Below are 26,258 nucleotides of genomic sequence, written 5' to 3' on the forward strand. Positions count from 1 at the left end.
GGTACAGGGGGAAACACATTATGAAATTTTAAAAAATCTTGATTCTAGATTACACCGTGGCCGATTGCAATATTTGTTCTTATGGAAAAGATACCCTCTCTTGGATGCTAGTTGGGTAAAGAGTTGGGATGTTCATGCTGATCAATTGGTTAACCAATTCCATGAGGATTTCCCCCACAAACCGAAGGGTCCTCATGGGGGGGGGAGAGGGGGTGAAGGAAAATTTGTTAACCCCTGTATCTGTTTTTTTCCCTTTCTTTTTGGAGGAGGAGTTTTCAAGGGGGGAACCTGTCAGCTTTAAAATTCAGCTGCCACATTTATTTTAGGGAGTTGGAGGAGTTGAAAAGTTCAAGGTTATTCTGTATGTCATATTAAGTAATTCCAGTGGCAGTTAATTGGTGCTCGTGATTTATGAAGTGTGGAAATGGGAGGAGAGAAGGGAGGAGAGAAGGTGGATTCTGTGTAAGGCACAAAAATAATTTCACTTGGGAAATTGCCTTTGACATGCCAGATCTGTTTTTAATAAATTCAACCTTGGAGAGAGATGTCTCGGGGTGATTGACATCATGGATACTTTCTGGATGCCTTACAACAGGACTGGGTGATTGGCATATACCCCTGACTTTAGTTAGGAAGCTGGGATGACTCTCATGTCTTGGATGACCTTGCTAGGAACATATACTCATTAAAAAAATTAAATTGTGATCCTAGTCATGGGTTGAATTATTCTGGTGCAGACTATCTATGCACAGAGACCTTATTGACCACCATCGTTTATCATGGATGTCCAAGAAATGAAATATCATGAGGGATGATAACGTACTGCATACAATTATGATATACTTTGATCCCCCATCTTGAGGAAATTCTGCCTGACATTGATGAGGAAGTATAGCAGGTCTAAATGTGAGGGGGAATTTAAATTCTACCTTTTCAAAAATAATAGAATACTGGTAGAAAATTCTATAAAGCCTCAGATAACTAAGGAAACAACTATATTTACTGAAAAACACCAATACTGAATCCATCCCTTAAAAATACCAACTTAATAAATGAACTAAATTGAAAGGAATAATATGAGGAAACTTTCTCCTTCTAATAATAAACAGAAATTTAAGAACATGCTTTCCTCCAGTGAGCCCTGGAGATCATTGAGGACCTTTTGAACACATGAAAAACAAAGACTGGATGATAGTTTCTGACCACAAGTAACAGATAACAGATAATCGGAGTTGGAAGGGACCTTGTAGGTCATCTAGTCCAACCCCCCACCCAAGCAGGAGACCCTACACCATTTCTGACAAATGGCAGTCCAATCTCTTCTTGAAAGTAAAGTGTAACCAGTTGCAGCTTTTGATAAAGATTTTTTAATATAGAAATTCCTCCTTCATGTCATCATTTATAAGAAATCATCACATTCAAAACATGCCTCAAAGACAAATATAAAGGAAGCCGATATTTCCATTTGTTGGACATGATTGTTCCTCACTATATTTTCTCTACAATTCAGATCGGGCCTCAGCAGAATAATGTAGCATTTGGGGGGGAAAATACAAGCCAAGAGAGCAGCTCCAGAAGCCAAAATGGAGAAGATCTCCACTGCCACCATGGACTTCCCTTTGGTGCTCAGATAGGTGGGCAGGAAGGAGATCCAAACACTGCAAAAGACCAGCATGCTAAAAGTAATGAACTTGGCTTCATTAAAACTATCAGGCAATTTCCTAGATAGAAATGCCACTGTAAAACTGACAAGGGCCAAAAGTCCTAAGTAAGAGAGGACACCATAAAACATTACAGCTGATCCTTGCTTACATTCCAAGATGATCTCTCCAAACAAGGAGTAGAAGTCCAAATTAAGAAATGGGGGAGAGGTTCCCAACCAGGTGGCACAAAGGACTGCTTGGATCAGGGGACAGGCTATGACAATGGAGTTGGTCAGTGGTTTTCCTAAGAGTTTCCTTGTCTTGTTCCCTGGCTTGGTAGCCATGAAGGCCAGAACCACCATGACAGTCTTTGCCAACACAGAGGAAACTGCAAGAGAAAAGAGAATGGCAAAGGCAGACTGTTGGAAGAGACAGGTGAGCTTCTCTGGTTGGCCAATGAAAAGAAAGGAGCAAAGGAAGCAGAGCAGGAGGGACACCAAGAGGATGTAAGTGAGGTCTCGGTTGTTGGCCTTGACGATTGGTGTGTCATGATGTTTACGGAAAACCACCAGGACTGCAGATGTTATAATGGAGAGAAAAAGAGCAAGAAAAACTAAGGTGTATCCCAGGGTTTCTTCATATGCAAGAAAGTGGAGCTTCTTGGCAATGCATTGGTCCTTGTCCTTGTTGGGAAATTGGTCTTCTGGGCAGGGTACACAGTGAGCTGCATCTGAAATCAATAGTCTTTATCTAAGGATTTCTTGAACAATTACCATGCATATTATCCCTCCTGCAAAGATGATACGCATCTTGCCTTTCTGCTGGTGACCTACCCACAAAGGAAATAATGAAATAATCCCCTGTGCTATTAATGGGGCATCAAAAAGAACAAATCATCCTTCATTTATGATGATCCTGAGGATAGATTAGCCAGAGACAAGGATTTGTTCAGTTTCAGCTATCCATTCTCTGTGCATTTCCACAAGTTATGTGGGTTTTAGTTTTTAGTCCGCCTGTTTTTCCCCCACTTTATAATGGACCTTATGTCAATCTTACAAAAATGACACAATAACAAAAATATATTGATTTAATGAATATCTGCCTTAATTCTGGAAGATTTAGATTTCAAGTCTGGTCTACCTGTCTGATTAGAAATGGTCCCTTCTGGACAAGCATCAAAGTGGTAGCAGTAATACTTGAAATTACTTAAGCAATGAATCTGCTGCATTCATTTCTTTCTCCCTATTTTTTATTCCTACTTCTATGTTCAGATTCTCTTCTAAAGAAATAGTTTGCCTCTGTTTGTTTGTTTGTTTGCTTGCTTATTTATTTTGTCAAGCAATTATAAGATAACAGGTATAAGTATAAACATAGTTATGAATACATGAAATGGATACATATAAGAAAAATAAAAAGAAACAATAGGACCGGGACGGTAGGCACATTGGTGTGCTTATGCACGCCCCCTACAGACCTCTTAGGAAAGGGGTGAGGTCAATAGTAGAAAGTCTAAGGTTAAAGTTTTTGGGGTTTGAGGAAGAAACCACAGAATCAGGTAGAGTATTCCAGGCATTGGCCACTCTGTTGCTGAAGTCGTATTTCCTGCAATCAAGTTTGGTGTGGTTAATCTTGAGTTTGTATCTATTGTGTGCTCTTGTATTGTTATGGTTGAAGCTGAAGTATTCATTGACAGGTAGGACATTGAAATGTATAATTTTATATACTATACTTAGATCGGACCATCTATCATAAATCAGGAACACTCCTGACACAGACCAAAAGCATTCCTGTAACAACAGTGGATGTGGTTGATATGAACTGGGATCTCGGCCTGCAGAGGAAGGCTTGTGATTGAACTACAATGTTTCTAAACAAAAGAATCATGAGGATATAAATTTGCATCAACGGTCCATGAAAATCAATGTTACTTGTTCTAATTGCATCCTTCGTTTCAAGCAAATTTTGTTCCCAAACCTAACCTTTGTGGAGTGACATAAATCAGACCTCAAATGCGTTACATGCAAAGCAGATTTTTCATCAAATGACTGCCATAATTTCTGACTCAATTGGTATTTTTTCAAGTTAGGAAGATGTTCTCCATCTCAGGAAGAGAATGAATATTTACAGGAACTTACAACATTTCCTTGCAGCTCACCTTTGTGGCCCAGATGATTCCATAAGACTTAATGGTGAAATCTTGGCCCGGGAGAGCCTCAGAATTCATTTGTCCAACCTTCATGGGGACAAAGGATTGATTGGGGAGGAGAACCCAATTGAAAAGATCATAACATGCAGTTCCCACTCCATCTTCTGAGAAGGAGACTTCATCTCCAGCACTGTTGTTGAAGTGGACATTCCTCAAATAGGCAAGAATCTGAAAGAAAGACCTTCAGAAATTGGAGTATTTGGGCTAGAGCTACAAATGAGACACCAAGGCTTTTTTCAATAACATGGTGACCAACTTGAGAAGATGGGTTTTTATCTGAAGTGCTAGAGGTGTTCTCTTGGTGGAGATCTGAAGAATCAGGGGCAACACCAAATATTGAACTCTGAAACTATAACTTTTTCACTTCATTACTGGGCATGGTTTCCAACTCCAGTTTCATCAAAATATAAGATACACAAAAAAAATTATGTCCACACGTCAAATTTAACTATAGAATTTTCCTGTTGTGATATTTGACTATGTGCAGTTGTTTATTATTATTATTATTATTATTATTATTATTATTATTATTATTATTATTATTATTATTATTATTATTATTATTACATCTCAATCTCATCTTTAGCAGTACTGAGACATGTTTGTTATAAATACACATGTCTATACATTTCTAATCATTTATATACATTTCTACACTTTCTTCTTATCTCTACTATTCTTATTCCTTTTGTCCATCCATTCATACCAATTTTCCCATACCACATAATACTCTGAATCTTCTTTTCCTTTTAACTCTAGGGTGAGTTTGTCCATTTCCATACATTCTAATTTCTTTTGGATTACCAAACCCTCTGACGGTATGCTATCCTTCTTCCAGCATTGTGCAAACACAATTTTTGCTGCTGTTGTTATATGCAAAATCATGTATTTTATCTTTTTATTATATTTTCCCTTTATTATTCCTAAAAGGAACAATTCAGGTTTAAATTCTATTCGACAGTTTGTTATTTCATACAACCACATTTGTATTTTAATCCAAATTTTTTTTTTTTTATTCTGGGCATAGTCACCATGAGTGAAAGAATGTACCTTGTCCCGTTTGCATTTCCAACAACTTGGGTTCAAATTTGGGTACATTTTTGTCATCCTCATTGGGGCCAAATGCCAACGATAAAACATCTTATATTGATTTTGATTATATTGAGCCCATTAGGATGATCATGGAATCCTGCTGTGTGCTGTGGTTGATGTAGAGACATAGAATAACAGATTTGGAAGGTATCATGGAGGTCCTCTAGTCCAGCCCCTTGCTCTAGCAAGAAACCCTCTATCATTTCAGACAAATGGTTGTCCTGTCTCTTCTTAAATGCCTCCAGTGATGGGCCAGCCACGACTTCTAAATGCAAGCTGTTGCCAAACACTTTTGCAACATTATGTTTGCAACATTATGAAATTTCTCCTTAATTCTAGGTTGTTTCTCTGTTTGATTAGTTTCCAACCATTATGAAACAGAAGCTGTTTCCCCGCAGCAAGCTGAGTAGTGCAACAAATGACAACAAAAAAGGTAGAGGGTCACACAGGACACTAAGCCATAGAAACACAAACCAAGGTTAAAACAAATTAAGTGTATCTTTACAAGTTGGATTCAGGGCACATTCGGTGCAAAACAGAGATTGTTCTGCAGATATGACCACTAACATTTCAACTGACCTGCTGAAATATAATGCAAAAGCACACCCAGATTGCTATCCTGCTTTGGGCTGACAACTTTTCCTCAGAATGGTCAACTTCTGAAATTTGGGTATTTGTTGAAGGCTGTTCAGGACTTTACAAAGGTCTTTCCTCTCTGGAACCTATGGACCCCTGGTTTGGGTTACGTCTCTTTCCCCCCTCTATCGTCTTTCAATAAAATATTGTCCTTAACTGTTTTTAATAATTGCTGCTTTAATATGTTTTGAGCTGGATTGATATGGGAATATGCAGACAATAAATCAGTAGCTGGAGAAATTCATATGGTGAGCTTTCTCTATAAGCATGTTGAACCAGATAAAAAGTCACAGAGATTACCTGCCATGACTGGACATTGGAGATCCTCTTTCCAAACCTCATCATGGTCGGTCGGGCTCTGGATCCATACATTGCATGTAAAGCATGTGCCAGAGCATAAATGGCATTATAGACATTGTAACTTTCACCTGTCATTCTTGTTTCAAAAGTGTAATTTGGCAGATTCTGCACTTGCTCCTTTCCTGTACATGGTTTTTTGCCCCTTGGAGGGGTCTTGCCTGGTTTGTGGATCTTGCAGCCAAAGACTATTTCCCACCATAGAGGAAGAAAAACATCTCCTTGTGGGTTTAAGGGGTCTAAGGACAGGAGGAAATGGATGAATTCTGACACATCCCCGGAGTGGTCCCTGAAATGCAAAGCCCCATGGAAATGCTTTATATATTGCAATGTTTTCATACCAGGTTTCCAATGGGAAGTTAATATCCAAATTCTCCTAAGTGATATATTTTTGATTTTTTGAAAAAAAGCCATAGTCCCTTGTACACTGCTAGTGACAGTGGAGTCTCCAAACAGAATAAACACTTCATTTTTAGGCCAGATTATGAAAGTACGAATTAATTTATTGAGTGTAATTAGAAAATCATTGGATTTCAACCTTTCAGTGAAGGCCAGGCAGATCTCCTTCTCCTTGAGCATTGGCGTCAGAGTTGAAATGAAACGTTCCCCATTATCACTTTCAGAGGCCAGAAGCCCAACCCAGTTCCATTGGAAATACAGAAGCAGCTGGACTAAACCAACATACTGAGGAGATTCCTTGGGATTAATCCAGAAGAAGGAAGGAAAATCAATTCTGTCTCCCACACTGAACTCAAAGCCAACACCAAGCTGGAAAAAGGGACACAGTAAAGTATTTCAAAGACAAAGAAAACTTTTATGTTGATTTGGTGGGTTACCACTGTTAGGTTTGTGGCCCCAGCAGTCAGGCTGATTCTCTTTGAGTGGCCAGCTTAATTTTCTTCCCATCTCTGATAGAGCTACCAGGTACACATTTTTATTGGTTGTCAGAAGACAAGAGAAGAAACCATCAAGCTGATACAGAGAATAAATGACACTAAAACAATGACTATATAAACCAAGAGTCACAAGCTCATGGTATGTCCTGTGTGTGCTTTTTATCTTTGTCTATTGACTCCATCATGTGTCCAAGGAAGCTCTCTTACCTGTGGAACCTTAAAGATGCTGAAGATGGAGGCCATCAGCCTTGAGGATTTGACATTGAGACCACCAATGACGGACAGCAGAGTGTCCTTCTGGTCACATTTGTAACCTGGAACCACTTGGCCTTGTGAGGAGAGCATGGAGAGGCTGTTTAAGGAAATAAATATTTCCATCTGGAAATGGCCATAGATGTGGAAGCCAAGGGTGATGTTGGGGAGCAGAAGAAAATCCTTATTGACCTGGGAGACAGCAAACATCAATGCAAGGAACTGCTGGTAGTTACCTGGGATGAGCCTGTAGTGAGAAAAAGTTTGGGGAACATTACAGGAAAGCTCATGTGTGCTGGTGGAATTTAGTTCACTGTTTCCCACTGTATTTCACTGGGATTTGGAGGCACGAAATTTAACTGGGTTTGTGTTTTTTCAAAGGAACTCCCTTGGCTAAATATGGATGGCTTTGTGAGAAAGGGAACAAGCCTTTCTCTATATATCATAGACAGTTTTATAGCCCTCTGTTATCTCTCCCACCTTCACTTTGCTCCAGTAGTTGTAATCCTTCTCATGTGCTCCTCTTCCACGCTAATGATTTGGGGCCTTTCTGGGAGCAGCTTCTTCAGGTTTGGTAAACACTGCTGAGCACAGGACTACAATGTGGGGACACCTCAAAGATTTACTGAAGGCCATTATGCATGAGCCATGCTGATTCCCACACTGAGAGGGATTTTTGTAACTCCTGAATACTGGAAGAGGATTGAGCTTTTATTTGAGTTTTCTACAACAAGTTACTGTCCAGATTAATATTATAATTTCAACTTCTTCCACTAGGCCAGCACAGCTTCTAATGTAACACCCCTCTTCCTGTTTGTTTTTTATCATCTCCTTGAGAAAAGATTGAGAATTCCAGCCTCTGTTAAAAGCATAGTATTTTTTTGATAGAAGCACAATAGGACAGTGCAAATACTAGAAGTATTTCTAAAAGGAATCCCAGAATTTAAAACCAAAGAGAACATTTATCTGCATGTTTCTGCTCCAACTGAAACTTACGCATTATTTACAAGAAGATTAAATGTATTAAAGTCTGGGACAAGAGGTGTTAAAATGGTTCCCAAAGGCAAACTCCCACCAATAATGAGATCACCAAGCCTATAGTAGCTTTCATCCAATTTGATATGATGCCTGATCACACATATGGTTTGTAGACTTTTCGATGTAGTTGGAACCAGGAGCCAGAAAAATATCAGCAACAGAAATAGCATGACTCCTTCCTAGTCATTCTTATCATCTTCCCTCCTAGAACAGAAATCAAGGTTTATACAGAAACTGATTTGAAAGTTGCTCCTGAATTCTCGCTGGAACGTTAGCAGAGCAGACACCACCTGTGCCACCTGGATGGCACCAGGACAAATTTATAGCAACAATGCTTCCTCTTACCTGTGTTTCGGCTGTGACCATGGAGGAACCAAAGTCACGTGAATCTCTTCAAACCCAGGAGTTACTTGTTTATAAGACTGGCTAAAGTAACATGCTCTGCCCTCTTCTGAAGATCTCAGAGATACTTTTTAAAAGCAGGGGTTATTTTGGAAGATTTTCTGTCTAGAAATCCACAGAGGATACGCGAAGAATTACGGTTCTTCTGATAATTACAAGGAAAGCAACTCTTTAGCAGTAGCTTCTCATATACCAGAATGGGAGAAAAAAAATGTTTGTGTTTCTTGTAAATACACAGAGCAGATACATTCATGGTGAACTTGTGCATTTGATCTCCATGAAACTGACCCTCTGCATACACAATGGAGTTTGGCCTGGGCCATAGTAAGTCAGCTTGTATGAGGGTTTGGTGGCACATGAGAATCAGTTACACCATTTTAACTGTGAGCAGTCATGCCAATGCTTGGATGGAGTAACTTGTTTATTTGTAACCACATAGAAGGGGATAAAATTAGAAATTGGAGTAAAAGAGAATGGGTGCATTCTGTTAGGTGGTTCTCTGATAACAGATACAGATAATCAGAGTTGGAAGGGACCTGGTAGGTCATATAGTCCAACCCCCCATCCAAGCAGGAGACCCAACCCCATTTCTGACAAATGGCAGTCCAATCTCTTCTTGAAAGTCTCAAGTGATGGCGCTCCCACAACTTCTGAGGGCAAGGTGTTCCATGGGTTGATTGTTTTCACTGTCAGATAGTTTCTCCTTATTTCCAGGTTAAATATCTCCTTGTTCAGTTTCCATCCATTATTCCTTGTCTGGCCTACAGGCGCTTTAGAAAATAGCTTGACCCCTTCCTCCATGTGGCAGCCCCTCAAATATTGGAAGACTGCTATCATGTCTCCCCTGGTCCTTCTCTTTACTAGACTAGCCAAGCCCAGTTCCTCCAACCGTTCATTGTATATTTTAGCCTCCAGTCCCCTCATCATCCTGGTTGCTCTTCTCTGTACTTTTTCTAGAGTCTCAACATCTTTTTTATAATGTGGTGACCAAAACTGGATGCAGTACTTTAGGTGTGGTCTTACTAAGGCTTTACAGAGTGATATTAGTGCTTCCCTTGATCTTGATTGTATCCCTCTGTTAATACAACTTAGGATTGCATTAGCTTTTTTGGCTGGCTGCTGCACACTGCTGGCTCATATTTAGCTAGTTGTCCACTAAGACTCCAAGATCCCTCTCACAGTTATTGCTATTGAGCCTGGTTTCACCCAGTCTATATGTGTACTTTTGGTTTTTCTTGCCCAAGTGTAGGACTTTACTTTTCTCTACATTGAATTTCATTTTGTCAGATATGGCCCAGTGTTCTAGTCTGTCACGATCCATCGGGATCTTGAGGCTATCTTCTTGGGTATTAGCTATTCCTGCCAGCTTAGTATCATCTGCAAATTTGGTAAGTTCCCCTTCTATTCCCTCATCTAAGTCATTAATGAAGATATTGAATAGTCCTGGGCCTAAGACAGAACCTTGTGGCACCCCACTGCTTACTTCCCTCCATGTAGAAATAGATCCATAAAGGACTGCTCATTGAGAATGGTTTGCCAGCCAGTTGTGAGTCCATCTAGTGGTGGTGCTGTCTATTCCACTTTTTTCTAGATTACTAAGAAGTAGATTGTGGTCTACTTTGTTGAATGCCTTGCTGAAATCTAAATATATTATGTCCGCAGTATTTTGCTAGTCTACTAATTTAGTCACGGTGTTGAAGAATGAAATAAGATTGGTGTGGCATGATCTGTTCTTAACAAACCCGTACTGACTGCTAGTTATTACTTTACTTTTTTCTAGATGTTGGTAGATCTGTTTTTTTTATTATCTTTTCCAGTATCTTCCCAGGTATTGATGTTAGGCTGATTGGTCTAGTTTCCTGGGTCTATTTTTTTCCCTTTTTTGAAGATGGGAACCACATCAGCTCTTTTCCAGTCCTCTGGTAGTTCCCAGATGCTCCAGGATTTTTGAAAGATATGGTGCAGTGGTTCTGAGATGACCTCTGCCAGCTCCTTTAAAACTCTGGGATGTAATCCATCAGGCCCCAGTGATTTGTTTTCATCAAGATCAGACAGGTGTTCTCTTACTATTTTTTTGCTTATTTTAACTTTTATTTCTGGTGTGTCTTTTACAGTTATGTTTTTGGTGGGTTGAGCTATAGATTCTTTTTGCGTGAAGACTGAATTAAGCATTTCTGCTTTCTCTCTGTTGCCTGTTACTTCCTTGGCATCTTCTCTCTTTAGTGGACCAACTGTTTCCTTGATTTGCATTACAATGTGCAATCTCATTGTTGTAATTGTCATCCTGTGATGAGATTTCTGAACATATGCCTCTTGATTATTTTGCTTCTGTTTCAACTTTTCTCCAGATGAAGGTCATGCCTCAATGTAACTGGAGCATGACTTTGTCAGGGTCCTTTTGCCTTCTTCCCATTATCTATTGTCTCTCTATTGACTCCTTTATTTCAAATTGTTTATGCTCAATTTGTTATATTGGTTTAATTTTCCTCTTCCTTATTGTCATTTCATATTCTTTATGTGTTGGCAGCATTCAATTCCCTTCCATTTCCTTAGCCAGCCGGGTCTCTAGGCTGGCTCAATGGATAAAATAAACAGAGATTGCAGGGTGGGGAAAAGGAGAAGTCAAAACAGAGACCTAAGCATCAAGAACCGACCCAAGGGGGGGGGGGGGAGAAAAAGCAACCAGGTAAGATTAATCACTTAAGTAAGTGTGAGATCCAGTTTGAGTGAATGAGATGGGCATCAGGCTCGAGGCAATCGGGAGCTCGGCCCTGCGTTTCTGTTCTTCTGAGAAGCAAACAGTCAGGAATGGGCAATGCAATTGGAAGCCATTAGAGTGGCTATGAGTATATGAGTGGCAATGAATGAAGTGCCTGAAGGGACTCAATGTCTACTTGCTGAATGCATGAACTGAATACAGGGCTACATATTAGCTACAACGAATGTCTTACAAACAAGTTTATTACAGACCTATTATTTATTGATTCATATAGATGCTGAGCATCAATGTAACCACAAGAATCTGAGCTGGACCACTTTTCCATAATTAAGGAAGGCCTCTTTCCATTGGCCTGTAGTCTAGAATTACATTCCTATTCATATAGCAAACAGATAACAGATCATCAGAGTTGGAAGGGACCTTGTGGGTTTTGAAAACATGTTAAACAAAGACTGGATGATAGTCTTGACCAAAAGTAAAGTGTAACCAGTTGCAGCATTTGATAAGGAATTTTTTTAAATAGAGAAATTCCTCCCTCATGTCATCATTTATTAGAAATCATCACATTTTAAACATGCCTCAAATGAGGTCGACCGTTGCATTAGTTAGAAATTCTTGTTTCTTACTATATTTTCTCTGCAATTCAGATCTGGCCTCAGCAGAATAATGTAGCATTTGGGGAAAAAGATACAAGCCAAGAGAGCAGCTCCAGAGGCCAAAATGGAGAAGATCTCCATGGCTACCATGGAATTCCCTTTGGTACTTAGATAAGTGGGAAGGAAGGAGATCCAAACACTGCAAAAGACCAGCATGCTACAAGTAATGAACTTGGCTTCATTAAAGCTGTCAGGAAATTTCCTAGCTTGAAAGGCTACCATGAAACTGATGATGGCCAGAAAACCCATGTAGGTGAGGACACTGTAAAACATTGAAGCTGAGTCTTCATTACATTCCAAGATGATCTCCCCAAACAAAGAGTGGAAGTCCAAACTGGGAAATGGGCTAGAGGTGATCAACCAGGTGGCACAAGGGAGTGTTTGGATCAGGGGACAGACTATGACAATGGATTTGGTCAGTGGTTTTCCTAAAAGTGTCCTTGTCTTGTTCCCTGGATTGGTGGCCATGAAGGCCAGAACCACCATGACAGTTTTTGCCAACACAGAGGAACCTGCAAGTGAAAAGAGGATGGCAAAGGCAGATTGTTGGAAGAGACAGGTGAGCTTCCCTGGCTGACCAATGAAAAGGAAGTAGCAGAGGAAGCACAGAAGCAGGGAGGCCAAGAGGATGTAGGTGATATCTCGGTTGTTGGCCTTCACAATCGGTGTGTCGTGACGTTTATAGAAGATCACCAGGACTGCAGAAGTGATCCCAGAGAGGGAAAGAGCAAGAAAAATTAAAATGTATCCCAAGAAAGTGGGGCTTCTTGGCAATGTATTGGTCCTTGTCCTTGTTGGGAAATTGGTCTTTGGGGCAGACTTCACAGTGAGCTGCATCTGAAATCAAAAGTCTTTGTCTAAGGATTTCTCAAGCAACTACCATGCATATTATCTTTCCCACAAAGATGGTACATGTGTTGCCTTTCAGCTGTTAACCTACCTACAAAGGGAGTAATGAAATAATCACATTTTCTATTTATGGGGCATCAAAAAGAGCAAATCGTCCTTCATTTAGGATGGTCCTGAGGATAGATTAGCCAGAGACAAGGATTTGTTCAGTTCCAGCTATCCATTCACTGTGCACTTCCATGAGTAATGTGGCTTTCTGTCTGAGATTCCTGTCAACTCATAAAACTTTTGCATACATGTTTTATAGTTGACAACAGAAAGAAGTGGGGGAGCTTCAAAGAGCAGGCAGCAGTGTGGAATCGAAAGTATATTCCATTCATATTTTCTTCAAAGACTGATTAGATGACTGAAGTTTCTGCTGCGCAAAAGTCTAATTGGAGAGCATGATTGATGACTCTTGGCTATGGATGTTTTTTGTTGGATGATACACCCAGAGCAGTGGATGCAGGATGAAGGGTGACAGTGAATTAAGTAACTGAGAGTTGGCTATGCCCAGGTTAATGCCAGGCATACAATGTTAACTTCAAATAAATCAATTTTACTTTTTGGAGTGTTGCTCAAGGCTCATGATTTAATTGGAGTAACTGCCAGAATCCTGACAGAACCAAATATCTGAGGTTAAGACTCCCTAGGAAGAAATTGGGGCCAAATTTATGGGACCATTCCCCATGGTAAAGATCATCAACCCAGTCACGGTGCAATTGAAGTTGTCCTGATTGTTAGGGAAAATACACATGGGAAAAAGATACAAGCCAAGAGAGCAGCTCCAGAGGCCAAACTGGAGAAAATGGAGAAGATCTCCATGGCCACCATGGACTTCCCCTTGGTGCTTAGCTAGATGGGGAGGAAGGAATTTTTCTTTGAGGCATGTTTAGTATCCTTTGACATTTGTTAAGCATGATGACAGAGAAAGAGAAACATGTGCATGAAATAATGCCTTCTCAAGTGCTATAACTGGTTACAGTAAGAGTCAGTAGTCTGAAGTGGGCAGATATATAAATTGAATGAATCAGTCAATGAATAAATAATAAAATAATGCTGCTAGCAGCAATAATCATGCAGCCCTTTTTAATCTCATGTCTTCCAGTTGTCCATGTTGAGAGCCAGTGCTCCATATAGAAAGAAAGCTTGCTGTTAATACAAGTTTATTAAACTGTTGTGGAAAAATCCAATGAAAGAAACAAAAGGCAGCAATTCAAGACAACAATTCCGACTTTAAGAGTCAGAGGATTATTTCACTAGTAATTTGGAACATAAACAACCATCATAACACAACTTACATTAATAACTCATTTCAATGAGATCCACTGTCATAGCTAGTCCAGCAAGGATAGCAATAGGCCAGTGGGCCCGAGATCTCAAGCTCTATCTTTTATACCCTTTTTCTAACAACCACACACAGATGGGCAATTTCTCACAACATTTTATAAACTGTTTCCTTGTTCTTTCTTGCTGACCATCAGTTTGTACAAACACCCGTGTACATCTGAAACCTCTATCTAACCTCTATCTGCTACTTTCTATTCCTTATTTCTCACGGTTTCATTGTTCTAGTTCCAAATATACTCTCAAAACTTTCTACTTTGCAAAATCATCTTACCCAAATTGCAGTGGGCTCAGCAGATTACAAATATTCTGTTGTCCTTATGAAACCACCCAAGCTGAAGACTTTGGTCCATATCTCTTTCTTGGGACTAGCTACTATCCACTTAGGCCTCATTAAATCCAATAGATAAATAGACTTATGAACCTCTTTTTGGGCTGTTTTTCCAGATCTTAAAGACCTTTTCCCCTTTTTCTCTTGCTTTTTCCCTTCTCCAATCAAAGTCATTTGTTCATCAAAGATGGCTTCTTCTTCTTCTTTGTCCCCATCATCCTCATTCTGCTTCACATAAGTATAAACCGCCATTTCTAAGTATTGAAAAATAGTGCCAAGACCATCTTTCCCTCCTTGTTTTTCTCTTTCATATTTTTGATATATAAGTTTCAATCCATCCATAGATGATGCCATTGTGTAGAGAAAAAGTTTTTCCAAATAACCACCCAAATGTTTTAATCAGAAGTAATTTCCAAAGGTTCCAAAATCACCAAACAATCCAAACAGACTATTTCTTTTAGATACCTTCTTCTTCTTCACTTTCTCTTTCTGGGGTTAAAGTAATCACAAATCCTTTTCAAATATATTTTTTGGAAGTTTTTTAATGTTTAACAACTCTTTGCAATTCTAGGCAATCTTCTCCTTATTTTCAAATTTTGCTCTAATTTTTTTCACTCTCCCTTCCCACTCACAGCCAAAAAGGTGTTTTTTTTTTCCGCTGTCACTTTAGGAAGGAGAGTAGAACAAAGAAAAAACTTTCCCCTTTAGAGTATTCGCAGCTTGTAATTCTCACAAGGAACAATATATACTTAGCAGCCTTCAAGGTTCCAGGTCACTTTCTCCCATCTTGTCCCGGTTAGAAGCAACTTTCACTTTTCTTCCAGCTTTCTCCCTCCTGCACCTGCTTGTCCGGCTGCAGCTTTCTTCGTGGCGGCCATTGCTGACCGCCGTTCCTCCGCCTCGGGAAAAGGGGGTTTAGCCGGCTGGGGAGGGGGTTGCGGCACCCCCAAACCCCTTGCCGGATCCCCCCTGTCTTCAGCTGCCTCTACGGGGCAGCTATATCCCCCAGATCCAAATGGATCGGGGGAACCTTGGCAGCGAACGCAGCAGTGATCGCGCGGTCGCAAATCCCTGCCGCCGCCGCAAGCTTGCAAACCAGAAGTGAAATCTTATCACATTTTAACATGCCACAAAGACTAATATAAATGAGGCTAATCCTAGCATTAATTAGAAATTCTTATTTCTTACTATATTTTCTCTACAATTCAGATCTGGCCTCAGCAGAATAATGTAGCATTTGGGGAAAAAGATACAAACCAAGAGAGCAGCTCCAGAGGCCAAAATTGAGAAGATCTCCACAGCCACCATGGACTTCCCTTTGGTGCTCAGGTAGGTGGGGAGGAAGGAGATCCAAACACTGCAAAAGACCAGCATGCTAAAAGTAATCAACTTGGTTTCATTAAAACTATCGGGCAATTTCCTAGCTAGAAAGGCCACTGTGAAACTGACAAGGGCCAAAAGTCCTAGGTAAGAGAGGACACCGTAAAACATTACAGCTGAAACTTGCTTACATTCCAAGAGGATTTCTCCAAACAAGGAGTGAAAATCCCAGTTAGGAAACGGGGGAAGCTTTCCCAGCCAGGTGCCACAAAGAACTGCTTGGACCAGGGGACAGGCTATGACAATGGAGTTGGTCAGTTGTTTTCCTAAGAGTTTCCTTGTCTTGTCCTCTGGCTTGGTGGCCATGAAGGCCAGAACCACCATGACAGTCTTTGCCAAAACAGAAGAAACTGCAAGGGAAAAGAGAATGGCAAAGGCAGATTGTTGAAAGAGACAGGTGATCTTCCCTGGTTGACCAATGAAGAGAAATGAGCAGAGGAAGCAGAGCAGGAGGGAGACCAAGAGGATGTAGGTGAGATCTCGGTTGTTGGCTTTGACAATCGGTGTGTCATGATGTTTATAGAAAATCACCAGGACTGCAGAAGTGATCCCAGAGAGGAAAAGAGTAAGAAAAACTAAAATCTTTCCCAGGGTGTCTTGATAGGCAAGGAAATGGATCTTCTTGGCAATGCATTGGTCCTTGTTCGTGTTGGGATATTGGTCTTTTGGACAGGGTTCACAGTAAGCTGCATCTGAAATCAAAAGTCTTTGTCTAAGGATTACTTGAGCAAGTGCCATGCCATTTTTCCCTCCTGCAAAAGTGATATACATGTTGGGGAGAAGGCGGAGCTTCGTTTCGGCGATACAGCTGCAATCTCGGGGCTCCGAGATCGCAGCTGATATTTTCGCCCCTGGTCGGTCCTAACGGACCTAAACCGTCCCGTAGAGACGGTGACCGTGAAGGACACATTCCCAGGATCCCAGCGACATCGCAAGTCCCCGGTTTGATCCGGGAGAAGTCCTTTTGCTGGCGGCGGAGAGACAGCCTCCATAGCTGCTGAAGTTGGGACAGCTCCGGAAAGGAAGAGGCTGAAAGTTATGTGTGTCGGCTGGGTGAGAAACTTCTTCTTCTTCTTCTTTTTTTTTTTTTTTTTTGTTAATTTGCTGAGTTTTGAAAGGACACTCTGAATATAAGAAGAAATCTGTGAGATTTTTTTTTTTTTTTGACAAAACTGTATGAGCAGCGTTTTTTAAAGGGATGTCAAACTGAGGCTTGGATTTTTTTTTTCTTTTCCTTACTTTTTTTGGGGGGACTTAACCGGACTGAATTTTCTCTTATATATATTCTTATGCTCCTTTTTGATTTTTAATTTTTTTTTAGGATAGAGGCTCCCTTTGTCTATTTTTTCTTTATATATATATATATATATATATATATATATATATATATATATATATATATATATATATATATATATATATAAGTGTTCGGTTTTGGCGATAGTTCTGAATAGTTCTGAATAGTCCAGAACTATCGCCAAAACTGAACACTTCAACAACAGAATAATCAGAGAAGCCATAGAGATAGAAAAACGCCCACACAGCATGAATAAAAGAGATGACACCTCCCGCTTACCAGCCATTTGGAAACCCGCCCTCATGAACAGACGAGTACCTAACATGATGAACGACACCAGACCCACACCCACGAGGGTCACACAAGATGCCACCACCACACTTCCACGTAAAAAGCAGACTCACACCCACACAGAAGATGCAGCACGACCACGAACTCGAAGCCAAACAGCAAGATCACAGCTCACCAGCTCAAATCCCCCAGTAACTAAGACCAACCTGAGCACAACCAAGCCCCCACCTGAACAGAACACACCTCCAGCCAATCAGAACATGGCCAACCCCCCAACCAATCAGAACACAGCCAAACCCCCAACCAATCAGAACACACCCCCACCCAATCAGAACACAGCCAAGCCCCCACCCAATCAAGTCACACCCCCACTAGCAGTTAAAAGGAAGAAGCAGCTGCAAGCTCACATCACTCTGAGAAGCACAGAGCTGAAGACAGAAGCCTGAAGATGATGAATGAGACTTCATCGAAACGTTGCCTAGATACTTCCAATCTTACGCGGGAGAAAACCCGAATAACCAAAGATCCATATATATATATATTATTCGAGATTTCTATGGGCAACTATATAAACAAGAGAATATTGACAAGGAAAAAGTCAAACAGTATCTACAGAATGCTAACCTACCGAAGATACCTAAAGAGACTGAAGAAATGCCAGAAAGCAACATAACAATGATGGAATTAACTGAAGCACTTAAGAAACAAAATAATGGGAAAGCACCAGGTCCAGATGGGCTTCCGGCAGAATTCTATAAAACATTTCAAGAATCATTGAGCATTCCATTGTTAGAAGTTATGAATGAAGCTATGTCAAAGAAGGTGATACCCAAAACATGGTCAGATGCTTATATTACACTTATTCCAAAAGAAGAGGCTGACCCACTGCAAATTAAGAATTATAGACCTATTTCTTTATTAAATGCAGACTATAAAATCTTTGCTTCAATTTTAGCAGAAAGACTTAAAAAATACTTAAATAATTTCATTCACCCAGATCAAAATGGATTTTTGCCAAAGAGACAAATTAGAGACAATATGAGAGTAATCTTGGATACTTTAGAATACTATGAGGCGCATCCTGAAAAGCAAATGGCTTTGATATTCCTAGATGCTCAAAAGGCTTTTGACAACGTGAACTGGAGATTTATGTTATTACTATTGGAACAGATGGGTTTCGCCAGAAAATTTATCCACGCAATAGAAGCCATATACAATAAACAGACAGCAAAGGTAATGATGGAGGGAGAACTTACAGACTTTATCAATATAAGAAAAGGCACAAGACAAGGATGTCCCCTATCTCCTTTGCTATTTGTATTGACTTTGGAAGTGTTGAATAGAAATATTAGAGATGATAAAAGCATAAAAGGAATGAAAATTAAAAAGGAAGAATTCAAACTGCAAGCCTTTGCTGATGACTTAGCCTTTATTTTGGAAGATCCGTTAGAAACAGCTCCAAAGTTATTGGAAAAAATAGAGATATATGGTGAGGTGGCTGGTTTGAAAATAAATAAAGACAAAACAAAGATTTTGACAAAGAACATGCTACTGAGACAAAGAGAAGAACTGGCAGACCTGTTGAAAATCCAAGTTACGAATAAGGTCAAGTATCTGGGGATACATTTGACAGCAAGATGTAGCACATTAAAAGAGAATAATTATATTAAACTTAAACAACAGATAGCTACAGACTTGAAGAAATGGGAAAACTTGCAATTGTCATTAATAGGGAGAATTTCAACAATCAAGATGAATATTTTACCCAGAATCCTATTTCTGTTTCAAACAATACCAATTAGGCTTGGAAAAGACTATTTTGATGATTTAAATAAAATTATGTTGAAGTATATATGGCAAGGTAAAAAAGCGAGAATAAAGCTAAAGCTTTTGCAAGATGCTAGAATTAGAGGAGGTTTTGGCCTGCCCAATTGGGAATTGTACTATCAAGCTGCAAGTTTGATGTGGGTTAAGGCAGTGATCCCCAACCTTTTTTACGCCGCGGCCCGGTACCGGCATTAGCTGGGCGCCGCGGCCCGGTACCGGCATCAGCTGAGCGCCGCCATCTTTTTTTGATGAAAAAGTGCTTCCGGTGACCTCACCGGAAGCACGTTTTCATCAAAAAGATGGTGGCGCTGCTCCAGTGAGCTTTTCCGGGTAGAAATGGCTTTCTACCGGAAAAACTCACGAGCGCTAGCCGCCATCTTTTTGATGAAACGTGCTTCCGTGAGCTTTCTACCCGGAAAAGCTCACCGGAAGCACTTTTTCATCAAAAAGATGGCGGCGCCCAGCAAGCCAGCGGCCCGGTAGGACTTGTTCCGCGGACCGGTACCGGTCCACGGACCGGTGGTTGGGGACCCCTGGGTTAAGGAATGGATAACATTAAGAAAGACTAGATTGCTGACATTAGAAGGTCATGATTTGCTGTTGGGTTGGCATGCTTTTTTATGGTATAAGGGAACTAAAACACAGGGTTATTTTAGAAGACATTATATACGGGAGTCTTTGTGGTTAAACTGGGAGAAGATAAAAAGACAATGTTATTTGAAAATTCCAGTTTGGTTATCGACTATTGAAGCATTTTCCTATCCTATAATTTATAAGAAGGAACAAACAGTTAGATATGGGGAACTATTGGATGAAAAGGGTGAACTTAAATCGATACAAAATTTAGAGGAACAAAGTATAAAGATGAATTGGTTTTCATATGCGCAAATACATTCAAGGTATGATGAAGATTCTAAAACAGAGGGATTCTATGATAAACAGACTGATCTAGATAAGATCTTGATGGGTACTGATGAGAAGGTGATTAAAAAATTATATGGTTATTTACTGGGAATTAAATTAGAAGAAGAACGAGTTAAAGAAACTATGATTGTTTGGGGGAAGAATTTTGGATATGGGATTGATTTAGAGAAATGGCAAAAATTGTGGTCTCAAAATTATAAAATGACAATGTCAACAGCATATAAGGAAAATTTGTATAAGATGTTTTACAGGTGGCACTTTCCCCCGACAAGAATAGCAAGAATGTTCAAGAATAAATCTGAAAAATGCTGGAAATGTCATCAGATACCTGGCTCATATTACCATATGTGGTGGACTTGTGAGGACGCTAAAAAATATTGGACTAAAATTCGCATGTGGTTGGAAAAAATGACAAAGAAACGTATAGATTTGAAACCGGAGTTCTTTTTATTGGGAATCTTACCAGATACATATAGTAAAGATTTGAAATATCTGATTGTAAATGTGTTAACAGCGGCTAGGATTGTATTTGCTAAAAACTGGAAGAATGAGAAAATACCATCACAGGAAGAAATTATTAAGAAAATATTGGAATGTGCTGAGATGAGTAGATTGACATTTGAAATTAGAGAGCAAGAGGATAAACAATCTTATGAAATTTGGGATCTTTTTTATCAGTGGCTAGATGACAAAATACGATAATAGAATATTTAGAAAGTTAGATAGCAAGGAATACCTTTATTTTTTCTTTTGACTATGTTATTTGACATATCTATAAAGTGTTTTTAGGATAGATTTGGTATGATTATATGATTTGTTATAGAATAAACTGTTTAAAGTATTGTGATCTCATAAAGCATGAATGATTAAAAGTATAGTCAAATGATTTATTAATAGCGATATTAGGATATATAAGTTTGGATTGACAATATGAGTTGTTATGTAATATAACTGTAATTGAGACTACGAAATGAATGCACAAAACTGATGAACCAACCAACACACTGTACGTACATAAGAGAGTTGATGTTTTAATGTTTTGTTTGTCTTGTTTGTTTGTAGAAAATCAATAAAATTGTTTTTTTTAAAAAAAGTGATATACATGTTGCCTTTCTGCTGTTGACCTACTTGCAAAGAGAGTAATGAAATAATCTCCTGTGCTATTTATGGGGCATCAATAAGAGCAATTCATCCTTCATTTAGGATGGTCATGGGGATACAGCCAGAGACATGGATTTTTAAGTTCCAGCTCTCGATTCACTGTGCACTTCCATGAGTAATGTGGCTTTCAGTCTGAGATTACTGCCGGTTTTTTCCACCACTTTATAATAGAACACAAAGAAGAGTGATAGATCTCTTATCCAGAAACATTGTTGTTTTGTTTATAAGTACATTATTCCTGTCTTAATCTCTCTGCTTTGTACATCAAATCTGTTCATTCAGAGGTTTTTTAGAGTATTCAGAGGATGTTAGTGGTGGAAATGCTAGTTGGACACATTGGTGGGATTGGACATTCATAACAAGGACCTTGGAGTACTCATCTCTAATGATCTAAGTGCCAGAGCCCACTGTAACTACATAGCCAAAAAGGCATTAAGAGTTGTTAACCTAATCCTACATAGCTTTGTCTCTGGTAATATCACACTACTAACTAGAGCATACAAAACATTTGCTAGACCTATACTTGAATACAGCTCATCAATCTGGAACACATATCATGTATCTGATATTAACACAATTGAGAAAGTCCAGAAATATTTCACAAGAAGAGTTCTCCACTCCTCTACTCATTGCAAAATACCTTATGCCACCAGACTTGAAATTCTAGATCTAGAAAACTAGAACTACGCTGCCTTCGGTCTGATCTAAGTATGGTATATAAAATCATATATTGCAATGTCCTACCTATCAATGAATACTACAGCTTCAACCATAACAATACAAGAGCACACAATAAATACAAACTCAAGGTTAACCACACCAAGCTTGATTGCAGGAAATATGACTTCAGCAACAGAGTGGTCAATGTCTGGAATACTCTACCTGATTCTGGGGTTTCTTCCCCAAACTCCAAAAACTTTAATCCTACTATTGATCTCACCCCTTTCCTAAGAGGTCTGTAGGGGGCATGCATAAGCGCACCAATGTGCTTACTGCCCCTGTCCTATTGATTCTTTTTATTTTTCTTATATGTATCCATTTCATGTATTCATAACTATTTTTATACTTATACCTATTATCTTGTAGGCAATTGACAAATCAAATAAATAAATAAATAAATAAATAAATAAATAAATAAATAAATAAATAAATAAAATTCTGCCCTAAAGCTATCCTGCATGGAAGTGCTGAGGATCAGGAAATGTGGACTCTGTGGTCAGACCTGTAAACTTAAAGGTTTTGCTGAAAGATATGATTTCATGTCAATCTTATAAAAATGACAAAACAAACAATAACAAAAAATGACTTAATTCTTCTTTGATCCTGGAAGATTAACATTTGAAGTTTTCTCTACCTGTCTTGTTAGAAATGGTCCCTTCTGGACAAGCACCACATTGGTAGCAGCAAACCTGTTCCTCCTCTGGAACTCTTCGCCTCTCTCCTGCATGGCACCTCTTCATGCCACACCTGGCAAAGGGCACCTTCTGAAAGAAAAAAGACTTGGGATGATGTCAGAGTATGGTAATAGAAGAGAGAGTATAGAGAGTATAGTAGTAGAGAGTAGTATAGAATAGGGGGCGTGCATAAGCACACCAATTATGCCTACCATCCCTGTTCTATTGTTTCTTTTTATTTTTCTTATACATATCCATCTCACGTATTCATAACTATGTTTATACCTATATCTGTTATCTTGTAAGCAATTGACAAATCAAATCAAATAAATAAATAAATAAAGCATATTCATGAACTGGAATGGAACTTGGTAACAAAGTCAGCCAATGAATAGGCATAGCAACTAAGTCAGCCAATGAGGACTGTTTTGGAAACTGAAACTAAAAAGTAGCCTAGGTGTGGTTCTATGTTAAGCTCTGCAACTCTGCAGCTAAGTTTTGAACTGAGTCTGTCTATTGAACATGAAACTGACTTGCTTGCTTGCTGAAGACTGGAGCTCTGCTCTGAACTTGCAACATGTTTCTGTTTGAGTTTGCTCCATGTTGGAGAAATCTACAACTGGTTTGTAAAATCTACTTGTATTTATAAAGATGTTAAATGAAGCATCAGCTACCTTTGTTTATTTTTCTGGCACTGAATTATCACTGCAAAACTCTCAATAGATGACCTAAGCAACCAACCTGCTACATTCATTCTTTTCACAAATTTCCATCTCCCTCCCTGCCTTATTCCTACTTCTATGTTCAGAGTCTCTTCTAAAGAAATATATTGCCATTGTCTATCAGAAATCGAAAACAGTCCTCAGGTAATTAGCAAGAGGCATTCCTGTCATACTCATGGATGTGGGAGATTGGATCTGGAATCTCAGCCTGCAGAGAAAAGCTTGTGACTAAACTACAGCATTTCTAAATAAAAGAACCATGAAGATACAACTGAGCAGAAATGGTCCATGGAAATCACTCTTGCTTGCTGTAATTGCATCCGGGGTTTCAAACAAAAATTGTTCCCAAGCCTAAGTGTTTTGAGGAATGACACAAATCAAACATGTTACATGCACAGCAGATTTTTCACGAAATGACTGCCATGATCTCTGGCTTAAATGATTATTTTTCAAGTTAGGAGGATATTCTGCATCTCAGGAAGAGAATGCGTCTTTCCTTGCACTTACAACATTTTCTTGCAGGCTCACCTTTGTGGCCCAAACAATTCCATCAGAGTTAATTGTGAAATCCTGGCCTGGGGGAGCCTCAGGATTTACTTGCCCAACTTTTATGGGAACAAAAGATCGATTCGGATAGAGAACCCAGTTGAAAAGATCATAACGGGCAGATCCCAGTCCATCTTCTGAGAAGGAGACTTCATCTCCAGCACTGTTGTTGAACTGCACGTTCCTCAAATAGGGAAGAATCTAAAAGAAAGGAGACCTTCAGAAATTGGAGTATTTGGGCTAGAGCTACAAATGAGACATCGTGGCTTCTACCATCACATAATGCCCATCTTGGGAAAATGAGTTTATATTTGAGAAGCTAGTTCCATCTGAGGAATCTGGTGTATTTAACTCTGAAACTAAATGTTTTCTCTTTATCACTGGATGTAGTTTCCAACTCCAGTTTCACCAAAACCGAAGAATTTTAGTTCCACAATCTAAATGTAATTTCAGGATATTCCTCTTGTGATACTTGGCTACATACACTTTCAAATAATTACTTTGGGCCAGATCTTGTTAACTGATAAATGAATGTTTGAAATGAATAAATGATTTCTATCAGAACCATGGAAAATCCCACTGACTTTATCTAGCTCATTTTCAAAGGCTGCAGAATGCAGGAACCAGGTTTGATCTACTGGGCTGGGCTATGTGCAAGGAAGCATCTGACCAGGTTGGTCACGTCACTATTCAGAGAGGTCCAACATTTTAGCCTTTAATGCAGGAAATTCTGATGAACTTCAGACCAGGAACCCATTAGGACACTTTGAATCTTGCTCTGTGCAAGGATTGATATAGAAACAGAACCACAGTATTGGAAGGGACACTGGAGGTCTTCTCGTCCAACCTCCTGCTCAAGAAACAGACCCTCTACAGTTTCAGACAAGTGGCTATCCTGTCTCTTCTTAAATAACTCCAGCAATGAGGCAGCCATGACTTCTATAGGTAAACCGTTCCTTAAGAAATTTCTCTTTAGTTCTAGGTTGCCTCTCTCCGTGGTTAGTTTCTATCCATTATTAATCAGAAGCTTTTTTCATACAGCAAGCTGAGTAGCACAACAAATGGTAAACTAAAAAAAAGGGGGCAGGGTCTCAGATGAATTGGAATGGGAGTAAGCAGACATTTAATCAGTTACAAGAAATTCATATAGGGAGCTTCCGATCTAAGCATCTGTCGAATTAGTCAAAAGCCGCAGAACTTACTTGCCATGACTGGACATTTGAGATCCTCTTTCCAAGCCTCATCATGGTCGGTCCAACTCTGGATCCATACATTGCATGTAAAGCGTGTGCCAGAGCATAAACAGCATTGTAAATATTGTAACTTTCTCCTGTCATGCTTCTTTCAAAAATGTAATTAGGCAGATTCTGCATATTCTCCTTTCCTGTACATTGTTTTTTCCCCTTTAGAGGGATCTTTCCTGATTGATGGATCTTGCAGCCAAAGAGTATTCCCCACATTGTAGGAAGAAAGACATCTACCTGGGGGTTCAAGGGGTCTAAAGACAGGAGGAAGTGGTTGAATTCAGAGACATCCCTGGAGTGGTCCCTGAAATGCAAGACACCGTGGAAAAGCTTTATATATGGCAATGTGTCTTTAGATTTTCCCACATCAAGTTTCCAATGGGAAGTAAAGATACAAACTTTCCTAAATGATACTTTATTGAGTTCAAAAAATTTTACCATCCACAGGACAGTGAAAGCAACAGTTGTGTCTGCAAACATGACAAACACTTCTGTCTTGGACGAGGTAAGGAAATTGAGAAAAAGCTTGTTCCGAGTGATTAGAATGTTATCCGTTTCAAGCATTAGAGTGAAGGCCAGGCAGATCTCCTTCTCCTGGAGAATTGGTGTCAGAGTTGAGACGAAACGTTCTCCCCTGTCATCTTCAGGGGCCAGAAGCCCAACCCAGTTCCACTGGAAATGCAGGAGCAGCTGAACTAAACCCGTATACTGAATAAATTCCTTGGGATTAATCCGGAAGAAGGAAGGATGAGCTGATCTCTCTCCATGAGAGAACTCAAAGCCAACACCGAGCTGGAGAAAAAGAGATTCATCTTTCAAAAACAAAGTAAAGTCTTATGGCAAGTTTAGGTGTCAACACTGTGTGGTTGATGGCCCTCTCAAACAGGCTGATTCACTTTGACTGGCAAACTTCATCTTTTTCACTTCTTAGCCATTTTTATTGGTTGTAGTATGTCAGAAGACAAGAGAAGAAACCAATAATCTGATACAGAGAATAAATGGCAATAAA

General features: G+C 39.5%; 2 protein-coding genes across 2 annotated transcripts; both read right to left on the reverse strand.

The window, feature by feature from the left end:
* Nucleotides 1-1,399: 1,399 nt before the first annotated feature.
* On the reverse strand, nt 1,400-12,811 carry LOC148133589 (vomeronasal type-2 receptor 26-like). The gene is made up of 3 exons (XM_087966230.1): nt 12,778-12,811; nt 12,476-12,595; nt 1,400-2,373 (listed from the first exon to the last, which is right to left on the reverse strand). The coding sequence occupies exons 1-3, from the start codon at nt 12,809-12,811 to the stop codon at nt 1,400-1,402; spliced, it is 1,128 nt and encodes a 375-aa protein (XP_087822356.1).
* Nucleotides 12,812-15,610: 2,799 nt separating this feature from the next.
* Nucleotides 15,611-25,252, reverse strand: LOC148133590 (vomeronasal type-2 receptor 26-like). Its single transcript, XM_087966311.1, has 4 exons — nt 25,208-25,252; nt 24,057-24,206; nt 22,698-22,827; nt 15,611-16,535 (listed from the first exon to the last, which is right to left on the reverse strand). Exons 1-4 carry the CDS (start codon nt 25,250-25,252, stop codon nt 15,631-15,633), a joined length of 1,230 nt encoding a protein of 409 aa, XP_087822437.1. The 3' UTR covers nt 15,611-15,630.
* Between the last annotated feature and the right edge of the window lie 1,006 nt (nt 25,253-26,258).

Source organism: Notechis scutatus, chromosome 1, assembly GCF_049901735.1.
Source record: "Notechis scutatus isolate UNSWTSFEM ecotype Mainland chromosome 1, rNotScu1.2, whole genome shotgun sequence".
Lineage (NCBI taxonomy): Eukaryota > Metazoa > Chordata > Lepidosauria > Squamata > Elapidae > Notechis > Notechis scutatus.